The sequence below is a fragment of the Octopus sinensis genome, linkage group LG9 (genome assembly GCF_006345805.1).
Source record: "Octopus sinensis linkage group LG9, ASM634580v1, whole genome shotgun sequence".
In the NCBI taxonomy this organism is placed as follows: domain Eukaryota; kingdom Metazoa; phylum Mollusca; class Cephalopoda; order Octopoda; family Octopodidae; genus Octopus; species Octopus sinensis.
Genome location: NC_043005.1, coordinates 90,936,015 through 90,957,086, shown reverse-complemented (window position 1 = coordinate 90,957,086; position 21,072 = coordinate 90,936,015). Strand labels below are relative to the sequence as shown.

The 21,072-nt window shown below is 37.5% G+C and overlaps 1 protein-coding gene across 3 annotated transcripts in view; it reads right to left on the bottom strand.

Moving 5' to 3' along the window:
* The window catches only part of LOC115215724 (phosphatidylinositol phosphatase PTPRQ), a 135,053-nt gene that overhangs the window by 30,767 nt on the left and 83,214 nt on the right, over window positions 1-21,072 (bottom strand). For all 3 annotated transcript variants that reach the window (XR_005000741.1, XR_005000742.1, XM_029785015.2), the window contains 7 exons: window positions 19,819-19,944; window positions 15,945-16,038; window positions 10,246-10,313; window positions 6,393-6,492; window positions 4,290-4,394; window positions 3,770-3,851; window positions 778-868 (listed from right to left, as the gene is read on the bottom strand). Coding sequence is in view for 1 of the 3 variants with exons in the window: in XM_029785015.2 (XP_029640875.1) it covers window positions 778-868; window positions 3,770-3,851; window positions 4,290-4,394; window positions 6,393-6,492; window positions 10,246-10,313; window positions 15,945-16,038; window positions 19,819-19,944 (666 nt within the window). In the remaining 2 variants the exon portion in view is untranslated. The remainder of the gene's footprint in view (window positions 1-777; window positions 869-3,769; window positions 3,852-4,289; window positions 4,395-6,392; window positions 6,493-10,245; window positions 10,314-15,944; window positions 16,039-19,818; window positions 19,945-21,072) is intronic.

Sequence of the window (21,072 nt, the reverse complement as noted above, 5' to 3'; positions counted from 1 at the left end):
TTTTTTCCTCTCTCTTTTTCCAAATGGAGTAGCCATGTATCTCCTCTACTGCAAGACAATTGTCTCTGTTCCATTCCATCATCTGGCATAAACCCACCTCCCTCAAAACTACTTCCCCTACCCCCACATGGTGGAAAGATTCTTGTCTTGAAAGTTACTTGGTGACATCACTGGTGCTGGTGCCTCATAAAAAGCACCCAGTACACTCTGTAAAGTGATTAGTGTGTAGAAACCATGCCAAATCAGAAAGTAGGGCTTGGTGCAACCTTCTGGGTTGCAAGCTCTAGTCAAACTATCCAGTCCATCCCAGCATGGAAGGATGATGCTATCATCAATGCTATTATCATTGTGACTGTGGTGTATGCGGGAGATTTGAAATAGAGACACTTACCTTCTCTTCGTCGACGCAGACCTCCCCGGTGGTAATGCACCCTTCCACGTGGCCCGACCCAATCGCTAAAAATAGTAGCTGCTTTTCCCTTACCTTGACAAAGCATTCACACATCCAACTCTGTCGGCTATCCCGATCGAAAAAGGCCCAATGCTCCCCTGCCTGCGCACGCGTCACTCCTGCCCCTTCCTCTTCTGGTCAGTCCCAAGTTCCGGTCAGCTCCCCAGCTGCTGACGTCATCCAACAGTGACCACATCACTATTGTCATAATTCTGATTACTATGATGAAAATGAAGATGACTACAACGATGGTAATTATGATCATGATCAATATCACCATCATCATCATCAACAATATAATTATTAATAAGAAAATCTCTACTCACATGCCAAGATATTGGTATATCTGTTCTTGGTGCGGTTTACTTGTAATTCAGCAGCAACATGAGGTTGCACAGGGGAGAGACTCTTTAGCAGCTGTCAAAAGAAAGCATACATATGTATTTATATATATATATAATGCATACAGTGTCAGTAGAGAGGAAGTAAGGAATGACAAGAGGTTTGGGATTGAGAGGAATGTTCCCATTTGCGCCGTGAACAGGGATTAATCTTTTATCTTCGCTCCCTTGCACCACATAGGCTCAACTCTCTTTCCCTCTTCATCTAATCTCCTCCCCTCACACCTACATCCTCCCACCCACCTCTTCCCTCTTGCTCCGACTCCTATTTCTTCTCTTCACTCCTACCCACCTTCTCCTTCCTCCCTTCATTGTCACCCCTCCCTCGTAAGCCCATCCTACCCCTACACATTCCAACCCCACCTTCCCTATCCTTCCCCATCCCACACCACCCCTTACACTCACTCCCATATACTCTATCTTTATCCCCACCCCACCCACCCACACCCCTACCTCTACCCCCACCCTCAGCCTAATCCACACCCCACCCTTGTTTTCCTCCCTCCTGCCTCCCCCTAACACCACACCACACCACACACCACTACACCTTACTCCACCATACCACACAACACATCACGTCACAACACACCACCATGCACACATCAGCAATGATCACTTCCCAGACCCACATTTTCACACTTACACATACACACACGCACACGTCAAGATCACCAGCCCTCTTCCAAATGCACATACAAACTCTCTTATACACACGCATACGCACCTTCGTTTTGGGATCACCACCACTTTCTTATCTCCCCTTCTCCCTTGCTCTCCTGTGTGACCCTTCTGTCCGGCCTTCACCATGATAGATCACTAGCCACTACAAATTCTTTATTCTCTCTCCTTGTTTCTTTCTGCGTTCCTTTCTGTGGAAGAGCGTAGGCTCAAAATGTTAAAGACTTTTTCACTTCCTGAGCGTTATACTAATACATCTGTTTGTTGTCTAAACCAACTGTTTTCATCTTTTGTTTTCTTGTGAATTTTCTGGAGCAACCTCAAGAATAATCAACTGAAATTGCGAGGATAATCTGGTTCTTGACTGAAGATAGAAAACTTTGGATGACCTGTCCTTGTTTTCTTTGTATCGTCTATCTGGATGTTTTGTCATCCCTTTTTGTATCACTTAGTTGTCTGGATGTTTTGTGTTCTTGTCCCATTTTGTATTATATATATATATATATATAGCAGCATACATACACTTTGTTCTCTTATATGTAAGTACACATTTTACAAAATCTTGTACAATTCTATTTCTATCAAACCTTTCATGCTTATTCATTCATTCCACTCTTCGTTCTTTCGTTCCCCCTCTCTCACATTTCTTTGCCTTCTCTTTTTACTCACTTTCCCTCCACTTTTCATTTCACTGTATCCCTGTCATTTTTTCTCACCCCCTCCTTAATTCTTCTGTCCCTTTGCTTCTACTTCTCTCTCTTCTCTTTCGACGTGACCGATCGGCCAGACTGCTCGCTCTTTCTTTCTTGGTCTGACCGTGGTCCATGCTACATCGATATTCTTCCCTGTGTTTGTGAAATTCTTGTATCTCTGCAGCAAAGCTTCATTTCCACATGTGCCAGCTTAATTCAATTTGTCCTTAGTCAAAAGATACCTGTTTTTATGTCCTGTTATCATTTTTATTGTATTTATATTTGTGTAACATTGTCCATTTTTTCCATCCTTGTTTCTGTATACATTCGATGCTTTCTTCCAAGGAATCTAATGCTCTTAGCTTAGTTTTTCCTTGGGGCTGGCCAGATTGGAGCATTCTCAAGAATAATCAGCCGAAATTGCGAGGATAATCTGGTTCTTGACTGAAGATAGAAAACTTCAAATGGCCTGTCCTTGTTTTCTTTGTTTTGTCTATCTGGATGTTTTGTTGTCCTTTTTTGTATTTTAAAGCTTGGAAACAGGTGACGACTAGTGACAGGAAGGCCATCTTGCTGTTAAAAATTCTACCTCTAAACTCTGCCTGACTCATGCAAGCATGGAAAAAGTGGGTGTTAAACAGTGATGATTATAATGATGATGATGATGATGATGATGAAGACATCCCTGATAAATTTCCCCACATCATTATTTTAAATTATCCAATCAATAAATGATCTGGTAATAAATAACGAGTAAGGCGATACTTTGCAGACTCTCTCTGCTCCATATTCCCATTCAATTTTTAATCAGTTTGAATTGTGGCATTATCTTCTTTATCTTAATTGGCAAGTCCCATCATTAATGACTATTTATATTTATTAAAATAAATAAATGCGCCCTTTTAAAGCCTAGCCAGGCTCATGGGCCCAGTTTCCCGGTTTCTATGGCATATGTGTTCCCCAGCTGGATGGGATGCCAGTCCATCACAGTGTTACTCATTTTTGCCTGCTGAGTGGACTAGAACAATGTGAAATGAAGTGATTTGCTCAAGAACACAAGGCGTCACCCAGTCCAGGAATCGAAACCCCAATCTTACGATCATGATGCTGATACCCTAACCATTAAGCCATGTGCCTCCACTTTATATTTATTACAGGTATGATATTGATTGATTATAATGTTTTTTGACTCACTACATTAAGTATCTTAATATTTTCATTAGTTGACTGATTCCCAGTTTATTTGACTTCATCATCCAGTCCATAAGCACAACCAACCAACTTTCAACAATGTTTGTTTCTTACTCAACTAATTGTCCAACCAGGCAAGATTAAAGCATATTTATATTAATGTTTCTGATCAGTACATAGTTGAATTTCTACAAGTGGCTTGTTATCTGTTCAGATAATAGCCCACTCAAATGACCTTCAAGCTAGTTCAACCTCATTGTGGAATTTTTAGCAATTTCACAACTAACTTCTGTCAAATAAATAAAAAATAAATAAAAAATACAACATGGTAAAGTTCTGTTCCTAAATTCACTTACCTTAAATTCTTCACAAAACTGTAAGTTTGAGTCTCTTTTCATCATTTCCACTTTGCTGTGGAAATGTGCCAACATAATTGGTCTAGAAAAAGGGAAATAATTAAATGAATATGATCCTTATAATAAGTTTTAATAAAAGAATTCAAAGAAAAAATGTTTAACTACAATGAAATCGGTAAAATCAATTTCATTCTATGAAAATATGTGTACATACGTATGTATGTACGTATATACATACACATATACATACATACATACATACATACATACATACATACATACATACATACATACATACATACATACATACATACATACATACATACACATACATACATACATACATACATACATACATACATACATACATACACATACATACATACATACATACATACATACATACATACATACATACATACATACATACATACAGGCAGACAGACAGACATACATACATACATATTGGGTTGTCCGGAATAGCAGATAGTGAAGGCATGAGTAAGAACCTATATCTTACCGTGAATATTCAGAGTTTTTCATCATGAAAGAATGATTAACCTTTCCATTTTGGTTGGCATCAACAAGACTTGAAACTGTGGGTATTTGTTTTTTCTTGAAACAACTGAAGGAAAAACAGAATTGGTTAAATGAAGAAAATATTCTTTTGTAGTTATCATTTATTTTATATCTTTTACTTTGGCCAGAAGCCATACTGAAGCACTGACTTGAAGGGTATAGTTGAACAAATTGACCCCAAAACTGTGGGTATTTGTTTTTTCTTGAAACAACTGAAGGAAATATTCTTTTGTAGTTATCTTGTATTTTATATCTTTTACTTTTATATCTTGTATTTTATATCTTTTACTTTTATATCTTGTATTTTATATCTTTTACTTTGGCCAGAAGCCATGCTGGACTTGAAGGGCATAGTTGAACAAATTGACCCCAAAACTTATTTTTCTTTTAAGCCTGGTACTTATTCTATTGGACCCTTTTTATTAAGTTGTGGGTACATAAACAAACCAATACTGGTTGTTAAGCGGTGGTGAGGGACAAATATAAAGACACACTTACATTGATACACACACACACACATGCTGGGCTTCTTTCAGTTTCCATCTGGCAAATCCACTTACAAGTTGGAATTGAGTGGAACTGAACCCAAAATCACATGGTTAGGAAGCAAGCTTCTTATTTCTTTATTCCCCATAAGGGGCTAAACATAGAGGAGACAAACAAGGACAGACAAAGAGATTAAGTCAATTACATCGACCCCAGTGCGTAACTGGTACTTAATTTATCAACCCCGAAAAGGATGAAAGGCAAAGCTGACCTTGGCGGAATTTGAACTCAGAACGTAACGGCAGACGAAATACTGATAAGCATTTCACCCAGCGTGCTAACATTTCTGCCAGCTCACCACCTTTTTACCACACAATTATATATATGTGTGTGTGTGTGTGTCTGTGTGTGTCTTTGTGTCTGTATTTGTCACCCCATCACCACTTGACAACCAGTGTTGGTGTGTTTACACCCGGTAACTTAACGGTCCGGCAAAAGTGAGTGACAGAACAAGTACTAGGCTAAAAAATATAATTCCTGGGATCAATCTGTTCAACTGAAATCCTTCAAGGCTGTGCTCCAGCATGACCACAGTCAAATGACTGAAACAAGTAAAAGAATAAAAGAATAAAAGAATAAAAGAATAAAGCTATGTATACTTAATGTCTAATTTCTCTCCTAGCTACCTAATATTTTTCCTTGCTTCTTTTCTTCCACTTATTCAGGCACTTAATGTAGGTCCCCATGTTGAGTCTGAGATCATGTAGGAAGATGAATGGAGGCATAATGTCGCCATCACTAGTGATCACTCCAAACACCATGATATTGACTGGATGTTTGATCTTTTTTATCACTCTTGGTACATGTCCTCAAATTGTACCGTCCTCAGATTGACACCCAAACACTCTGAAATGTTTCTATTGGAGCTTCATTGGAGATGGTGTGAGAAAATGGTTAAGCAATATTTAATTCAGATAAGATACGAAGTAGAGAGTGAAGTGGAGGAATGAAAATAGATGTGAGATATGCAGGGATATTGCATTTGTAGATCCATTATTTAGGCAGAATGGTATACATATAAGATTCCAATACCTTGTGAGTAAAATCCAATAGTATTTAAAAGTGGTCATTCCAAGTATAGAGTTTGTACACAGTGCTATTCCAATTTGACCTTACAAATACATTCCCTACTTTTAGGTCACTTTAAATAAAACCCTTGATTCAATAGCACTGTGTACAAACTCTAAACTTGCAATGACCATTTTCTCACACCGTCTCCGATAAAGGAATATAATAAATATCCTGGAAACAGCTGTAAGACCTTCTATTTATAAATATTCTAAAATCTTCACAACCTTAGTTTTTTTTTATCTCATTCTGAAAAAAAATATCTTATTTATACACATGCTGATATATGACCTACGTTGCACACACACAAATATACAACACATACACACTCATACACAAACACATGCACAATATACACGAGTGGACTTGCACATGTACGTATGTGTGTGTGTGTGTGTGTTAAGACTGTAGCCAACCATTTGTTACTTACTAGAGTTTCTTGTGCCACATGATAAATACTATATTCATTGCTACAGTAGCAGCTACTAGCAAGACTGGAACTGTGATGTAGATAGCTGTACGGTCTTTATCTGAGGAGAGAAAAAAAATATGATGCAATAGAAAAGACAAACACAGAGTGAAAGAGAGAGAGAGAGAGAAAAAGAGACATAGAGAGAGAGAGAGAGAGAAAGAAAGAGAGAGAGAGAGAGAGAGAGAGAGAGTTGATGTGATGTGAGATGAGGATCAACAGAAGATGACATTCAGGTATAGCTGTTGAAACAGCAGGTTTCTTCTGAGATATAGTTGTAAGGCAAATGAATCTGTTTCAACACTCTTGCCACCATTTACCTGTTACCTGTGAATTTATAGTAAACAGGAGTGGCTGTGTGGTAAGTAGCTTGCTTACCAACCACATGGTTCAGGGTTCAGTCCCACTGTGTGGCACCTTGGGCGAGTGTCATCTACTATAGCCTCGGGCTGACCGAAGCCTTGTGAGTGGATTTGGTAGATGGAAACTGAAAGAAGCCCGTCGTATATATGTATATATATGTATGTTTGTGTGTCTGTGTTTGTCCCCACAACATCGCTTGATAACTGATGCTGGTGTGTTTACATCCCCGTAACTTAGCAGTTCGGCAAAAGAGACCAATAGAATAAGTTCTAGGCTTACAAAGAATAAGTCTTGGGGTCGATTTGCTCGACTAAAGGCAGTGCTCCAGCATGGAGATTCTTTCACCCCAACATCACATTGACTCAGGACAGACAATATTCTTGTGCTTGGTGGATATATCAATTTCCTGGGCAAGACATTAAACATTAGGGGTTTTGCGGGAGTGTACAATTACACCTTAGTCACCTATACTCCCAGGTGTGCCTTAACTCAAGGTGGTAGTACCTGTCAAGGGCTCCAGTTACAGATAAAATTGCAGACATCCCTGTGGCAAAGGTATACAAAACAAGGTATACAGGTGGCCTAGCCCTAAGCATATAGGTGCGTCACGTGGGTACATCATAAATATCATTCCAAGGATTGATGGCCATTATTGTTTGTTTGTTTGTATGTTTGTTTAGCTTGAGGTCAATCTTGACTAAGAAGACCTATGATAAAGGTGTTCTATCCATGACCACCTCGTTCTACTCTTTTCAACATACATATCATTCCAAGGATAGACGGCCATTATTGTTTGTTTAGCCTGAGATCAATCTTGACTAAGAAGACCTATGATAAAGGTGTTCCATTCATGACCACCTCGTTCTACTCTTTTCAACATGTACATGCATGTACACTGGTGTGTAGACACAAGGATTGTATAGGCTCTATGTATCAAGAGTAAACTTGAGAAAGGACAGGAGACAAGCAGAGTAAACCATACATACACTAACAGAAAGCAATGGGAAACACTATTAACCCTTTTGTTATTGTATTTCTGTTGAGATACTCTGTGTTTCTTTCAATTAATTAAAATATAACAAAGAACTTAGTAAAATAGCTTAGTTATCATTCAGCTGGTGTTAGGAACATAAATTGTGACTAAGGTTTGGTGGAAGATTTTAGTTCAAAACTTATGAAAACAAAACCAGAACTGGTTTCAGCCGGGTTGGTAACGAAAGGGTTAAGGTGGTGAACTGGCAGAACTATTAGCAGGCTATAAAAAATATTTAGTGGCATTTCTTCTAGCATTATGATTTGGTCTTACCAATCGGTTTCATGTAAAGAATACAGTAGAGTGTTAGGTAACAATCTGATTATATAACTCTACGCTCATCTGAGGCAGCTGATATGGAAGGAAATATGGTGACTGTCCCCTATTGACAGAGGTGGATTAGCATAACTGGTAAGCGGCTGCTGTAAAAAAAGTGGTGAAACAAAAAAGGGTCCAGGAGATTGGTTGGGTATACTGTTAAGCTGGCAAGAGTTACCTTGAAGTGGTGTCCTTGCAGGGATGGGGTGTGTGATATTGGGTTTGTGGTATGTGTAGCGGTGTCATTTGTATAATTTTTGTCTGGGATTGTAGGTATACATAGTTGGTTTTCACACTATGGCAACACCATTGTTATGTTTTCATTATTTTGTGTAACTTCCTTTCTTTTTTACTTCCGATTCTTCAGTTTTTGGGTGAACAATGCTCACAGCTTTTGAATGAAAATAGCCCATCCAGACATTTTTTCAGAAAATGAAGGGTAATGATACATATTATCTATATATTGAGTATGTATTTAACAGAAAACCATAATAATATTATAAAATTTTTTGACATAATGAATTATTTAGGTACATTAGCACCAAAGAAGAAACGATTCAATTGTGAGACCTCTAAGACTATGACAACTAGGGATTTAAGGAATATTGATCACAAGTTATATGGGAAACCTGGGCAAACAAGCAGAGCCATTTACACCACCTCTGGACTTTCTCATATACTGAAAACCACCAGAAATCATTTCCTTGAGACCATGGCTTCCATGCGAGAATCCCAGAAACTGCCTCCTCACAAGTATTTGAGGCTTCAATGGACCCAAAAGTACATGACATCAGACATGAGTTGTGTTTTTTTTCACTAACAAAACCAGGGCGATCCTTGACGAACCTGAAAGTTGGGCAAATGTTTGGGTTTATTTTGGAGATGAGCATCACCAAAGTTTATGACATCAACAACAGAGTGGAAGAGTCCTGTTGTGGGCTGATATCATTGGGGACAGGCTTGTTGGCCCAGTCAAGGGGCTTGAGGAGGTTAAAGTGACTGCAGCCACCTACTGCAATCTCCTGAAGGAATTTTGTATTCATGCATGACATTGCTTCGTTCCACTCTGCCAGGATGACCCAAACACTCCTAGGGTCTTACGGCATACAATGTGGCCACTAGCCTCTCTGGATCGCAACCCTACCAAAAATCTTTGGTCCATCATTAAACAAGATGTTAATGCCGATGGGCGCCAGTTTACATCAAAAGATATCTTATGGGTAACCATCAAAGCTGCAGCACCCAGCTACTATTAAGGAATTGACAGTTTCCATGACTAATAGGGTTTTTGAAGTTATCCGTTGAAATGGTGTTCATGTGACTAAATAATTCATTATGTCAATGAATGTTATAATATTATTAAGGTTTTGTGTTAAATATACACTCAATGTATGTTTTATATGTATCATTAACCTTCATTTTTCATTCAAAAGATATTAGTGTGGTTCACCCCAAAACTGAAGAATCTGAAATAAAAAAGAAAGGATATTACACAAAATAATGAAAACATAACAATGGTGTTGCCATAGTGTGCAAACCAATTGGGAAAAGTTTTATCAAAATCGACTTACAGAAAACCAAGAAATCCTAAATTTCACTTCTAAGCTATTAGCGTGGTTTTGCATGTATAAACACACACACACACACACACACGAGCGCGCACGACAGGCTTCTATAGGTTTCTGTCTACCAAATTCGCTCACAAGGCTTTGGTTAGATTGAGGCTATAGTAGAAGACATTTGCCCAAGGTGTCACGCAATGAGACTGAACCCAGTACCATGTGGCTGGGAAGCAAGTTTCTTACCACACATATTTTATTTTATACTTTTACTTGATGCAGTATGCATTGTTTATGTTTTTACATTTTGCCTTTGTAATAAATCTTCAGTCATCCAATGTGGCTTTCCTGTTTTAATGTAGGAGAGTGTGATTTTAAGGAGAGGATCTCACGTTAGCTAGTGAGAGGAGGGCTTTTATTGTTGTTGATAGTAGGAGTTTTTCATGGAACCCTGTTTCAAACAACATGGGGTTTAGAACAAGTGATAGAAATAAGTTAATGAGTTGCAAGAAAGAAAAATAAGATGATGGTGGTGTCGCACCTGTATGCATTCGTGCTGAATACTTGGTTGCTGAACATCCTCCCTTTGTGCACATGAAAGCTTTGACACTAGAGAAACAGAAAGAAAATAAAGATTAATATATATATGTGTGTGTGCATTTTCTTTTTTCTTTTTATTTGTTTAAGTCATTTGACTGTGGCCATGATGGAGCACCGCCTTTAGTCGACCAAATCAACCCCAGGACTTATTCTTTGTAAGTCTAGTGCTTATTCTATTGGTCTCTCTTGCCAAACCGCTAAGTTACGGGGACGTAAACACACCAGCATCGGTTGTCAAGCAATGTTGGGGGGGACAAGCACAGACACACAAACATACACACACACACACACACTCATATATATATACATATATACGACAGGCTTCTTTCAGTTCCTGTCTACCAAATCCACTCATAAGGCTTTGGTTGGCCGAGGCTATAGTAGAAGACACTAGCCCAAGGTGTCATGCAGTGGGACTGAACCCAGAACCATGTGGTTCGTAAGCAAGCTACTTACCACACAGCCACTCCTACGCCTATATATGTATGTCTATATATATATATACATGAAATAAGAATAAAAGGAAACATGTACAAAACAAAACTCAACTTTTTAAATTGTATGAAAAATAATTAAATTCAAGATCATTAGTTTGTTGCAATGACTAAAAAACTAAATAAAAAGGATGATGATGATGATAATGGCAATGGTGGTAGTGGTGGTGTTGGTGTGATGGTGGTAATAGTGGTAGTGGTGGTAGCGGTGATGATAATGGTGGTGGTGGTGGTGGTGGTGTTAGTGACTTTCATGATGACAATGATGATGTCTGCAATGATAACCTATATGATTGATTAACAGAAGAACAAAAATCTGTGTATGAAGTCCAAATACAAACACATCTATTAATAATTAACAATAAACAAAACAAACAAAACAAAAAAAAGATGTTGTCATTGCAACATAACAGGAAAAAGATATTTACATCAAGTGAGTCAGTTCATGATAGATCGCTAGCCACTACACATTCTTTATTTTCTCTCCTTGTTTCTTTCTATGTTCCTTTTTGTTGAAGAGCATAGGCTCGAAACATTAAAGACTTTTTCACTTCCTGAGTGTTATACTAATACATCTGTTTGTTGTCTACACCACCTGTCTTCGTTTTTTTGTTTTTTTTTGTGAATTCTCTCCCTATATATATATATATATATATATATATATATATATATATATATATATCCTAACCAGTCGCCATGCCTGATCGCTAAATCCTTCTCTGTTTATTTTCTCTTATTCCTTTCTGCTGAAGAGCATAAGCTCGAAACATAAAAGACATTCTCACTTTCCTGAATGTCAAACTAATACACCTTCTTGTTGTTCATACACCTGTCTTTGTCTTTTGTTTTTTTGTGAATTCTCCCCATATGTGACCATGCAAGATGTATACATTAGCAATGACAGTAGTTTGTAGCAGTCATTGAATTCCATAACCAAAGTAAGAGGCATAAGTTCGTGCAGCAGTTGACTTTGGCTGGTCAGTTACCAGACAAACCGTCTATACATGCTCAATGGCCTGCAAAGTGGTTGGCATTAGGAAGGGCATCCAGCCATAGAAACCATGTTAAAGCAGACAGTAGAGCTTGGTGCAACCTTCTGACTTGTCAGCCCCTGTGAAACCCTCTGACCCATGCCAGCATGGAAGGAGGACGTTAAATACTGAGGATCATGATGAAGGTGATGTACATATATATGTGTGTCTATATATATATATATATATATATATATATATATACACACACATATATATCATCATCATCATTGTCGCTGTCATTTAATGTCTGCTTTCCATGTTTCCATTTACAGCTTTTCCTTTTCTTTTTTCTCTTCCTTTTTCCTTTTTTCTCCTCTCAACCTCTGACCTTCTGTCAATATTCCTCTGGTAAAGTTCAAACCATTCTGATGATGTTTGTTACATGGAACGAGATAAATGCAAGTTTACCTCAAAATTAACAAACTGAAACCGTCGTGAATGTTATCTTAACCGTAATTAAACTATGATCATTCAGTACTAACGATCAACTTGTAATTGTTTCATGTTGCTCTATTTCTTCTCTAATCTTATCTGAATATATTAAATCATGGTTTGCCCTTAAATTACCAACTACTGTTAGCTGTTCAATAATTTGGATCTGGAGATCTCCATTTCCAGCGACTTCGAAGCCACCTCCCAGTGGTGTTGGGTGTCAACGATGTACCCTCAACTACAACAAGACGACCAAAGTTTTTTTTTTTTCCCCAAGGTCTGGGGTCTCCCGCCCCTAAGCCCTAGACCATCACCTAATCACCCTTACCCGTCTTGTTGCTTAACAACAACAACTACTGTTAACCTTACAGCAAGGCCTATACATAGTTAAGTAATGCACCAGTAGCACCTACAGATGCATTCATCCCTCAGATAGTTGCATAACCTCTGACTCATAATTCTCTCTCTCTATATATATATATACATACCTATAAATACTTCACTATCTCTTTATAACGTCATTTCACAGTGTTCTATATCTCCCCCTCCCCGCCTTCGACAGTGCTTTCACACTCTCTCTCTCTCTCTCTATCTCTCTACGTCTGTCTGCATTCATAGAGAGAATTATCATCGCCACAACCATCACCACACAATCATGAGAACAAATATTATGAATGAGATATTTATTGGGTTAATTTATATATATGTGTGTGTGTTCTATATATAAATATGTATATATAATGTATATATACAAAGTGTATATATCTGTATTTATGTATATTCAACTTTTTAATACTTTTTGATAGTTATATATATTTTAAAAAAAATTATAAATATAAATTAATAATTTTAATTTTAAATTTAAATAATTTAAATTTTAAAATTTTATATTTTATATATTTTGTATATTATATTTTTATTTTTATGTTTTGGTTTATGTTTTTCACTGTTTGATTTGCCTAACAGTGAAAAGGGGTCAAAATGGGGCTGGAAGGGGATTAAAATTTACAGGAGCGGGTGTTTAGGAATTCTCTGTTACATCAAGCTAAAAAATTTGCACCAGCCTTTTAATCCTCAATGTGTTGCCGTCCATGATGAAGAAGTTTTGAATGCTTGCCATGGTGAGTCTACTGTCATGAGAAAGAATCACTTCAAAATTTGGTGTTTAGGAATTTTCTTTTACATCAAGTTCAAAATTTTACGCCAGCCGTTAAGCTGCCACTATATTGCTGTCCGTCATTAAGAAATGCCAGCCATGGTGACTCTACTATCCTCAGATTCTATCCCTTCAAACTTTGGTTTCCAATATTTTATTATTTTTATTCAGCTAGCAAGTTCGTCTTTCCCTTTTAAATGTTAGTGTTTTGCTGTCTGCCTTGAAGCAGACCTTTCCGTTGTCATTGCCTGATATTTATGATTGATCTTTGAAAATATATTTCTTTCTTAACTTACTCAAGATCTTTTGTTTATAAATGGGAGTGAGATAGATAAAGATAGAGTAAGAGAAAGCGAGGGAGAGTCCGAGAGAAAGGAAGAGTAAGACAGTGGGAAAGTGAGAGAGAAAGGAGAGAGAAACAAAGAGGGAGAATCATCATCATCATCATCGTTTAACGTCCGTTTTTCATGCTAGCACGGGTTGGACGGTTTGACCGGGTTCTGGGAAGCCAGGAGACTGCACCAGGCTCCAGTCTGATCTGGCAGTGCTTCTACAGCTGGATGCCCTTCAAACACCAACCACTCCATGAGTGTAGTGGGGGTTTTTCGTGCCACCAGCACAGGTGCCGGGGGGGGGGGACAGGGGCCACGAATGGTTGGTGCTTTTTACGTGCCGAAAGGAAGCAACAGAAAGTAGCAACCATACTCTTACCCGCGCGTAGAGCAGGTCACCTTAAGCTAGTATGTATATATATATATATATATAAGAAAATAGTAAAGTGTGAAAAAACGACAGAAGGCTTAAATGTTAAAAAATATATATATTTGTGTCAAAATGTCTGGAGAATATTGGAAAACTTTTTTTTCCTTTCCTTAAAATGACATAATTTTAAAATTTTTAAAGAAATTACCGGTTTCGCGTGTAGCTTTTCAAATTTCTGGTCACAAGAAATTTGAAAAGCTACACGCGAAACCGGTAATTTCTTTAAAAATTTTAAAATTATGTCATTTTAAGGAAAGGAAAAAAAAGTTTTCCAATATTCTCCAGACATTTTGACACAAATATATATATTTTTTAACATTTAAGCCTTCTGTCGTTTTTTCACACTTTACTATTTTCTTATATATTCACCACGTGCTTTACCAAACAAACTTTCTTATCTATATATATATATATATATATATATATATATATATATATATAATATATATATATATATATATATATATATATATATGTATGTATATATACATATGTATGTATGTATTTGTGTCTATACATGTCCCCCAACATCACTTGACAACTGATGTTGGTATGTTTACATCCCTGTAATTAGCGGTTCAGCAAAAGAGACTGATAGAATAAGTACTAGGCTTACAAAGAATAAGTCCTGGGGCCAATTTGTTCAACTAAAGGCAGTGCTCCAGCATGGTCGCAGTGAAATGACTGACAGAAATAAAAGAATATATATATAAAGAGAAAAACAACTTGTTTTAAATCTCTGGGCAAGAGATGTACTGTAACAGTACCAAATAGTAAAGTTTATTTGCCCCCCCCCCCTATATATATTATACATGTATATTTGTGTGTGTGTGCTGTGTGTACAAACATTTAAACATGTATAAACTGGATTGAATTTAACTGAATAAGAAACCAATGTTGAAATTTACCTTCACCCATCTGGTGCAGTACAACCATTACCAGCATATTGAACCAAATGCCGTCACACCATTAGGCAATCCTTCATTCACCAATATACAACTGCTCTTAACCAACTGATATGCTGTATCAAGTCTCTCTCTGCCTTTTCTATCTTTACAACATTAGCTTCTCCTGTTTTGATCTAGAAAACTAGATGTGCCCTCTAAAAAACGACAACCAAACACTAGATGCACCTGCCTTCTTTCATACCTCAACCCAAGTGTATTTCCATCTCTGGGCCCCATATTGAATACTCCCAACCAATCTTTTCCTCCAAGAGTCATAATTCTTGGATTTCTTTTTCTCTCCATATCTCCCACATCTTCCCATATTTTTCTAATTTTTTTCTCTTTTTCCACAATTTTCTATATTTTCCCATACTGGCATCAATCTGCAGTCAGGCGACCTTTTAATAGCATCTAAATTTCCCTCAAATCACACTCTCCAGTCTTCAAAAAAGGAGAACTCTTCTAAAAAGACATGAAGGCCATGGTTGGAATGCTTTGACCATAGGTCTGTTCAATCAGGATTGAAGCTAAACAACAACAATATCTACTCTGTAAGGATTAGCTTCAAGCACTGTTGTTTTTTTACTTTCTTCATCTAAAGTACAACAAACATACATTACACTATTTGAATATGCAGTCATCTGACCTGCTAGAAATAGCAACCAATTCTTTCTTAAATTACATTCTACTATCTGAAAAATGTTACACTAAATAATTGGTTCCTGGTTTCCTGCACTTAAAAATACAGGATGATCATGGTTGGAATGGTCTTGATCATAGGTCTGCACAGTGTTGTTGTTGTTACTGTAACTCACCGGTAATATCTGTCGGGTTTCAAATAGCCATTGCAATATATTTTGGTATCTTCACAATCCTCTTCAGCGCCAAGTATGTAAATAGTGTTCATGTCTGTAAAGAACAAAGAAATTGCTGGAAAATAGTACTACTGCAGAATATTGATTACACAACATTAAGGGTGGTGGATTGGTACATTTGGCATTGAATCACATAAAATGTCTTTTATGATTTGAGTTAGTATATCTTTTATGTTCTGAGTTCAAATCCTTAAGATGATGGCTTTGTTTTTCATTTTCCATTTTTCATTTTTTTTTTATTACTGAAATTGAAAAAAACAACAAATATGAAATTGGTTCAGAGAAAAGAGCTGTACTCATGGCCATTGTTGGCCCTCTGTACCTCGGGACATACATGTTATTAATGTTTTTCTTAAAGAACTACCAGGTGATAGCTGAAGAAAAAATTCATAGACTGATGTTCTGAGAAGGAATAACTAGAAAAAGTTGTTAGTGCATAAAATAGGAAGGGGCCACACAATATGAGAAATGAGAGGAAAAGAGTAAAGTGATCAAAATGAGCTTAAATGGATGCGACATGAGAATGGCTATCTCTAAAAAGCAGAAACCATTGTAGTATCAGTAAAAAAACAAAACAAAGAGAGAGAGAGAGAGAGAGAGAGAGAGAAAATAGCATGTTTGTGTGGTTCAAGTTTAGATTATGTTTGTGAACAACTTCCTGCTATTTAGGTGGATAGCATAGTACTAGAGGTCTTAGAAGTGACTGTCTACCATTCACAATGTGTGACCTTGTGTCAAAATTGGAAATTAGTAATGATTTTTAGCAAAGGCACAGATTACATATTTCATCGGAAGGGTATAGTCAATTAAGTCAACCACAGTACTTTACTTTATAAACACTGTAAGGATTATCAGTTAGTCTTATTTCTTTACTGCCTATAAGGGACTACACACAGAGGGGACAAACAAGGACAGACAAATGGATTAAGTCGATTATATCAACCCCAGTGTGTAACTGGTACTTATTTAATCGACCCCGAAAGGATGAAAGGTAAAGTCGACCTCGGCGGAATTTGAACTCAGAACGTAGCGGAAAACGAAATACCACTAAGCATTTTGCCCAGCATGCTAACTATTCTGCCAGTTGGTCTTGGCAGAATTTGAACTCAGAACAAAACTAAATACAAAAGAGTAATCTGTTTGGTACTCTGCTAATTGTGCCATTTACGACCCTGATAATAATAATGATGATGATGATGATGATGATGATGAGAATGACGCTAATAATATTAATAACAATGACGGTCTCTCCTGTCAAAGGCAACATATGAACGTCCGGCTTTTGCTGAATGACCTGCACAAATGATTTGTTTATAGCGATCAAATGTTCATGTTGCACCTTAGCTTGCTCTCTCCTTCTAATCAACGTTTGAACAGGTGCCTGTGTACCCTGCATCAGGTTTCAAAGTGGTCGTTGAACAATGTGAGATGAAGCATTTTATTCAAGAATACAAGACACCACCCGGTCTAGGAATTGAAACAATGATCTCGCAGTTATGAGTGCAAAACCCTAACCACTGATAATGATTTCATATTTTGGCACAGTTATATCTGATATATGCATAAGGCCTGAAATTTTGAGGTGTGGGATCCAGTCATTTATGGTGGCTCTAGTGCTCATCTTGTACTTATTTTAGTGATCCTAAAAGGAAGAAAGGTAAAGCCAACCACAGTGACATTTGAACTCAGAAAGTATTGAAATAGATGAAATACCGCTAAGCATTTCGTCCAGCATGCTAATGATTCTGCCAGCTTGCTGCCTGAATAATTATAATAATAATAATAACAATAATAATAATAATAATAATAATAATAATAATAATAATAATAATAATAATAAAGTTGGGCATGTCTCTTAGTGGCTGACGATATGAGCAGTAGTTGGGGAGCATCATAGCCATGTGTTGAGAGGGATTCTTTGGGATTTGAATAATTCACCTCTGGAAGCATCCTTAAACAATCCTTATTCAGGGACCTTTTGAGTGCGATGGGTTACTCGACCAGAAGAAAATTCTAATTGGGCCCCACCTGAAAAGTCATGTGCTGTTTATCTTGATATGAGATCACCACGTCGCACACATTTGGTTGTGATGCATGTGCCTAGTGTACCCTTATCAGATGGGTAGTCATGATGGGTATACTGAGCTTTGTACATTTTACCCCAGTGTCACTTTGATGGCATGCACTGCTCTCTCACTCAATAATAATAATGATAATAATAATAATAATAATAATGATAATAATAATAATAATAATAATAATAATAATCATAACAACAACAACAACAACAAGAATCCTTTCTACTAAAGGCACAAGGCCTAAAATTTGGTGGGAGGGTACTAATCAGTTACATTGACCCCAGTGTTTCACTGGTTCTTAATTTATCGACCTTGAAAGTATGAAAGGTAAAGTTAACCATGACAAAATTTGAATTCAGAACGTAAAGCTGGACGAAATGCCACTAAGCATTTTGCCTATATTTCTGAGATGAGAAATTATGAACATAATTTACAATGGATGGATAGGTGCCCTCACCTTGTTTATTGGTATCACAATGTTTTGGCTGATGTACTCCCAGTCTTCATCAGGTGTTCTGGTGGAATTTCAAATCCAACCCTTTATTTGACTAATGGGGTAGACTGTTCATTCCTAAGGTTGTTACTGATATTGTTTTTCTGTTGATCTTATTTTTCAAGTTCCTGCCTGGGATTGAACTTACAATCCATGTGTTAGTAGCCCGTGCTGTTATCCACTATGCTATCTATCTGTGGGCAACTACAGAGTGAATTTTAGAGCTTATAAACCTAGTATTTTATATTTCCTTATAACTGGTTCCCATATTACATTCATATCTACAATAGGTCTGCTTAGGAGGTTATTGTGTCCTAACATAAGTGCAACCTCTTTTAATTGTCATATTTTCCAGTGGTGTTCTCTGTTGATTATCTTAACTTCATCCCACAGCGGGAGGTGGTCTCCATTTTTCCATACATGATCAGCTATACCTGATTTTTGCCCGGCATTTTAAAACTTTTTCACTATAGGCACAAGGCCTGAAATTTTGTAGGAGGGCATAGTCAATTACATCAATCCCAATATGGGACTTATTTTATTGACCCTTAATGCTGGAAGAAATTCTGCTATTTTGCCTAACATACAAACAAGTCTGTCATTATGATAATAATAAGTTTTAACATAGATAGGAAACCAGTATTTATTCTTGTTTATTATGCTCCAAGTTCAAAACTCACTGAGGTCAACTTTGCCTTTCCCCCCTCGGTATCAGTTAAGTACTGGAGGTGATGATGGTTGATTAAGCCCCACTACTGAAAATTGTAGGCAATGCACTTAAATTAGAAAATGTTATGATATAAGTTGTGTGTACTGTTTGTATTGTTGTTGTTTAATTGTTGGTCAGCCCTGAATATGCAGTTCTATGATTAAAATATAAAATAAAAAAAAACATTCTGTTCATGACCATACATTTTGCCTTTCAGTCTGTCTATGGTGTACTATTAAGACTATTTAATCCAGTGTGTTCCATTTTGGTAAGACAGTAAGTAATGACATGAGAAAAATGTAGCTGTTATTTCTAACTTGTGTAGTGACTGCAAAATGGCTTTCGCTTAAGCTAACATCTGCAGTGATGATGGCGATAGTGATGGAGGTAGTGGTGGTACAACTACAACAAAACTACTACTACTACTACTACTACTACTACTACTACTGCTGCTGCTGCTGCTGCTGCTGCTGCTGCTGCTGCTGCTGCTACTACTACTACTACTGCTACTACTACTACATTCGGATAGCTTACCGTTACTCAGAATAGAAGGTGGCTTCCAGTCAGTTGGTGTTGGTCGGTAAGAATATGCAGTTTCTTTATCATATACCTCTTTCCATTCTTTTAGCTCTCTTGGATAAAGTTGTGAATGTTCCTGATCTGGCAAAGGATTAATGAACAAATTAAATTCAAATCAAAATAAATATATAAAAGTGGTCTACAATTCAAGGAATATAGTTTGAAGGAATCTGTCTTCTTAACTTAAAAACAAGTGTAGCATTCTGCCATTAACAAGAAACTATTCAAATAAGTTATCTGAGAAGCAAAATCATCATCATCATCATCATCATTTAACGTCCACTTTCCATGCTAGCATGGGTTGGACGGTTTGACTGTGGGCTGGCGAACCAGATGGCTGCACCAGGCTCCAGTCTTGATCTGGCAGAGTTTCTACAGTTTGATGCCCTTCTTAACGCCAACGCCAACCCCTCCGAGAGTGTAGTGGGTGCTTTTTACGTGACACCGGCACGGGGGCCAATCAGGCAGTACTGGCAATGACCTTGCTCGAATTTTTTACACATACCAACGGCACAGGTGCCATTAAGGCGATGCTAGTAACGATCCCACTCGAATGGTGCCTTCTACATGCCACCAGCACGGAAGCCAGTTAGCCGCTCTGGCAACGATCACACTCGGATGGTGTCTTTTATGTGCCACTGGCACGGAAGCCAGTTAGCCACTCTGTCGACGATCATGCTCGTATGGTGGACTCATTCCAACTGGAGTTGATTATTTATTGAGATTATGAAATAAAAGATAAAAAATGAACTTAATGACATTTTAATTTTCCCCTAAATCTTAAGGTTAAACACATTATGAGTGTTGAGTTTCACAGATCAGAAGATCTAGAACTAAGATGGCTGACAGGATGATATATAAAAGACATAGCCTATTTATGTCAAGTTAGGAAAAACAGGAATGATAAATGATGATAAATTTGGTGTTTGATTGATTAAATAAACCTAAATCATTGATAGTACTTATTTTACTAGCATTGCTTTACTGGCACCCGTGCCGGTGGCATGTGTAAAAGATTTGAGCGAGGTTGTTGCCAGTGCTGCCTGATTGGCACCTGTGCCGGTGGCACATAAAAGCACCTACTACACTCTTGGAGTGGTTGGTGTTAGGAAGAGCACCCAGCTGTAGAAACTCTGCCAGATCAAGATTGAAGCCTGGTGCAGCCATCTGGTTCGCCAGCCCTCAGACAAATTGTCCAACCCATGCTAG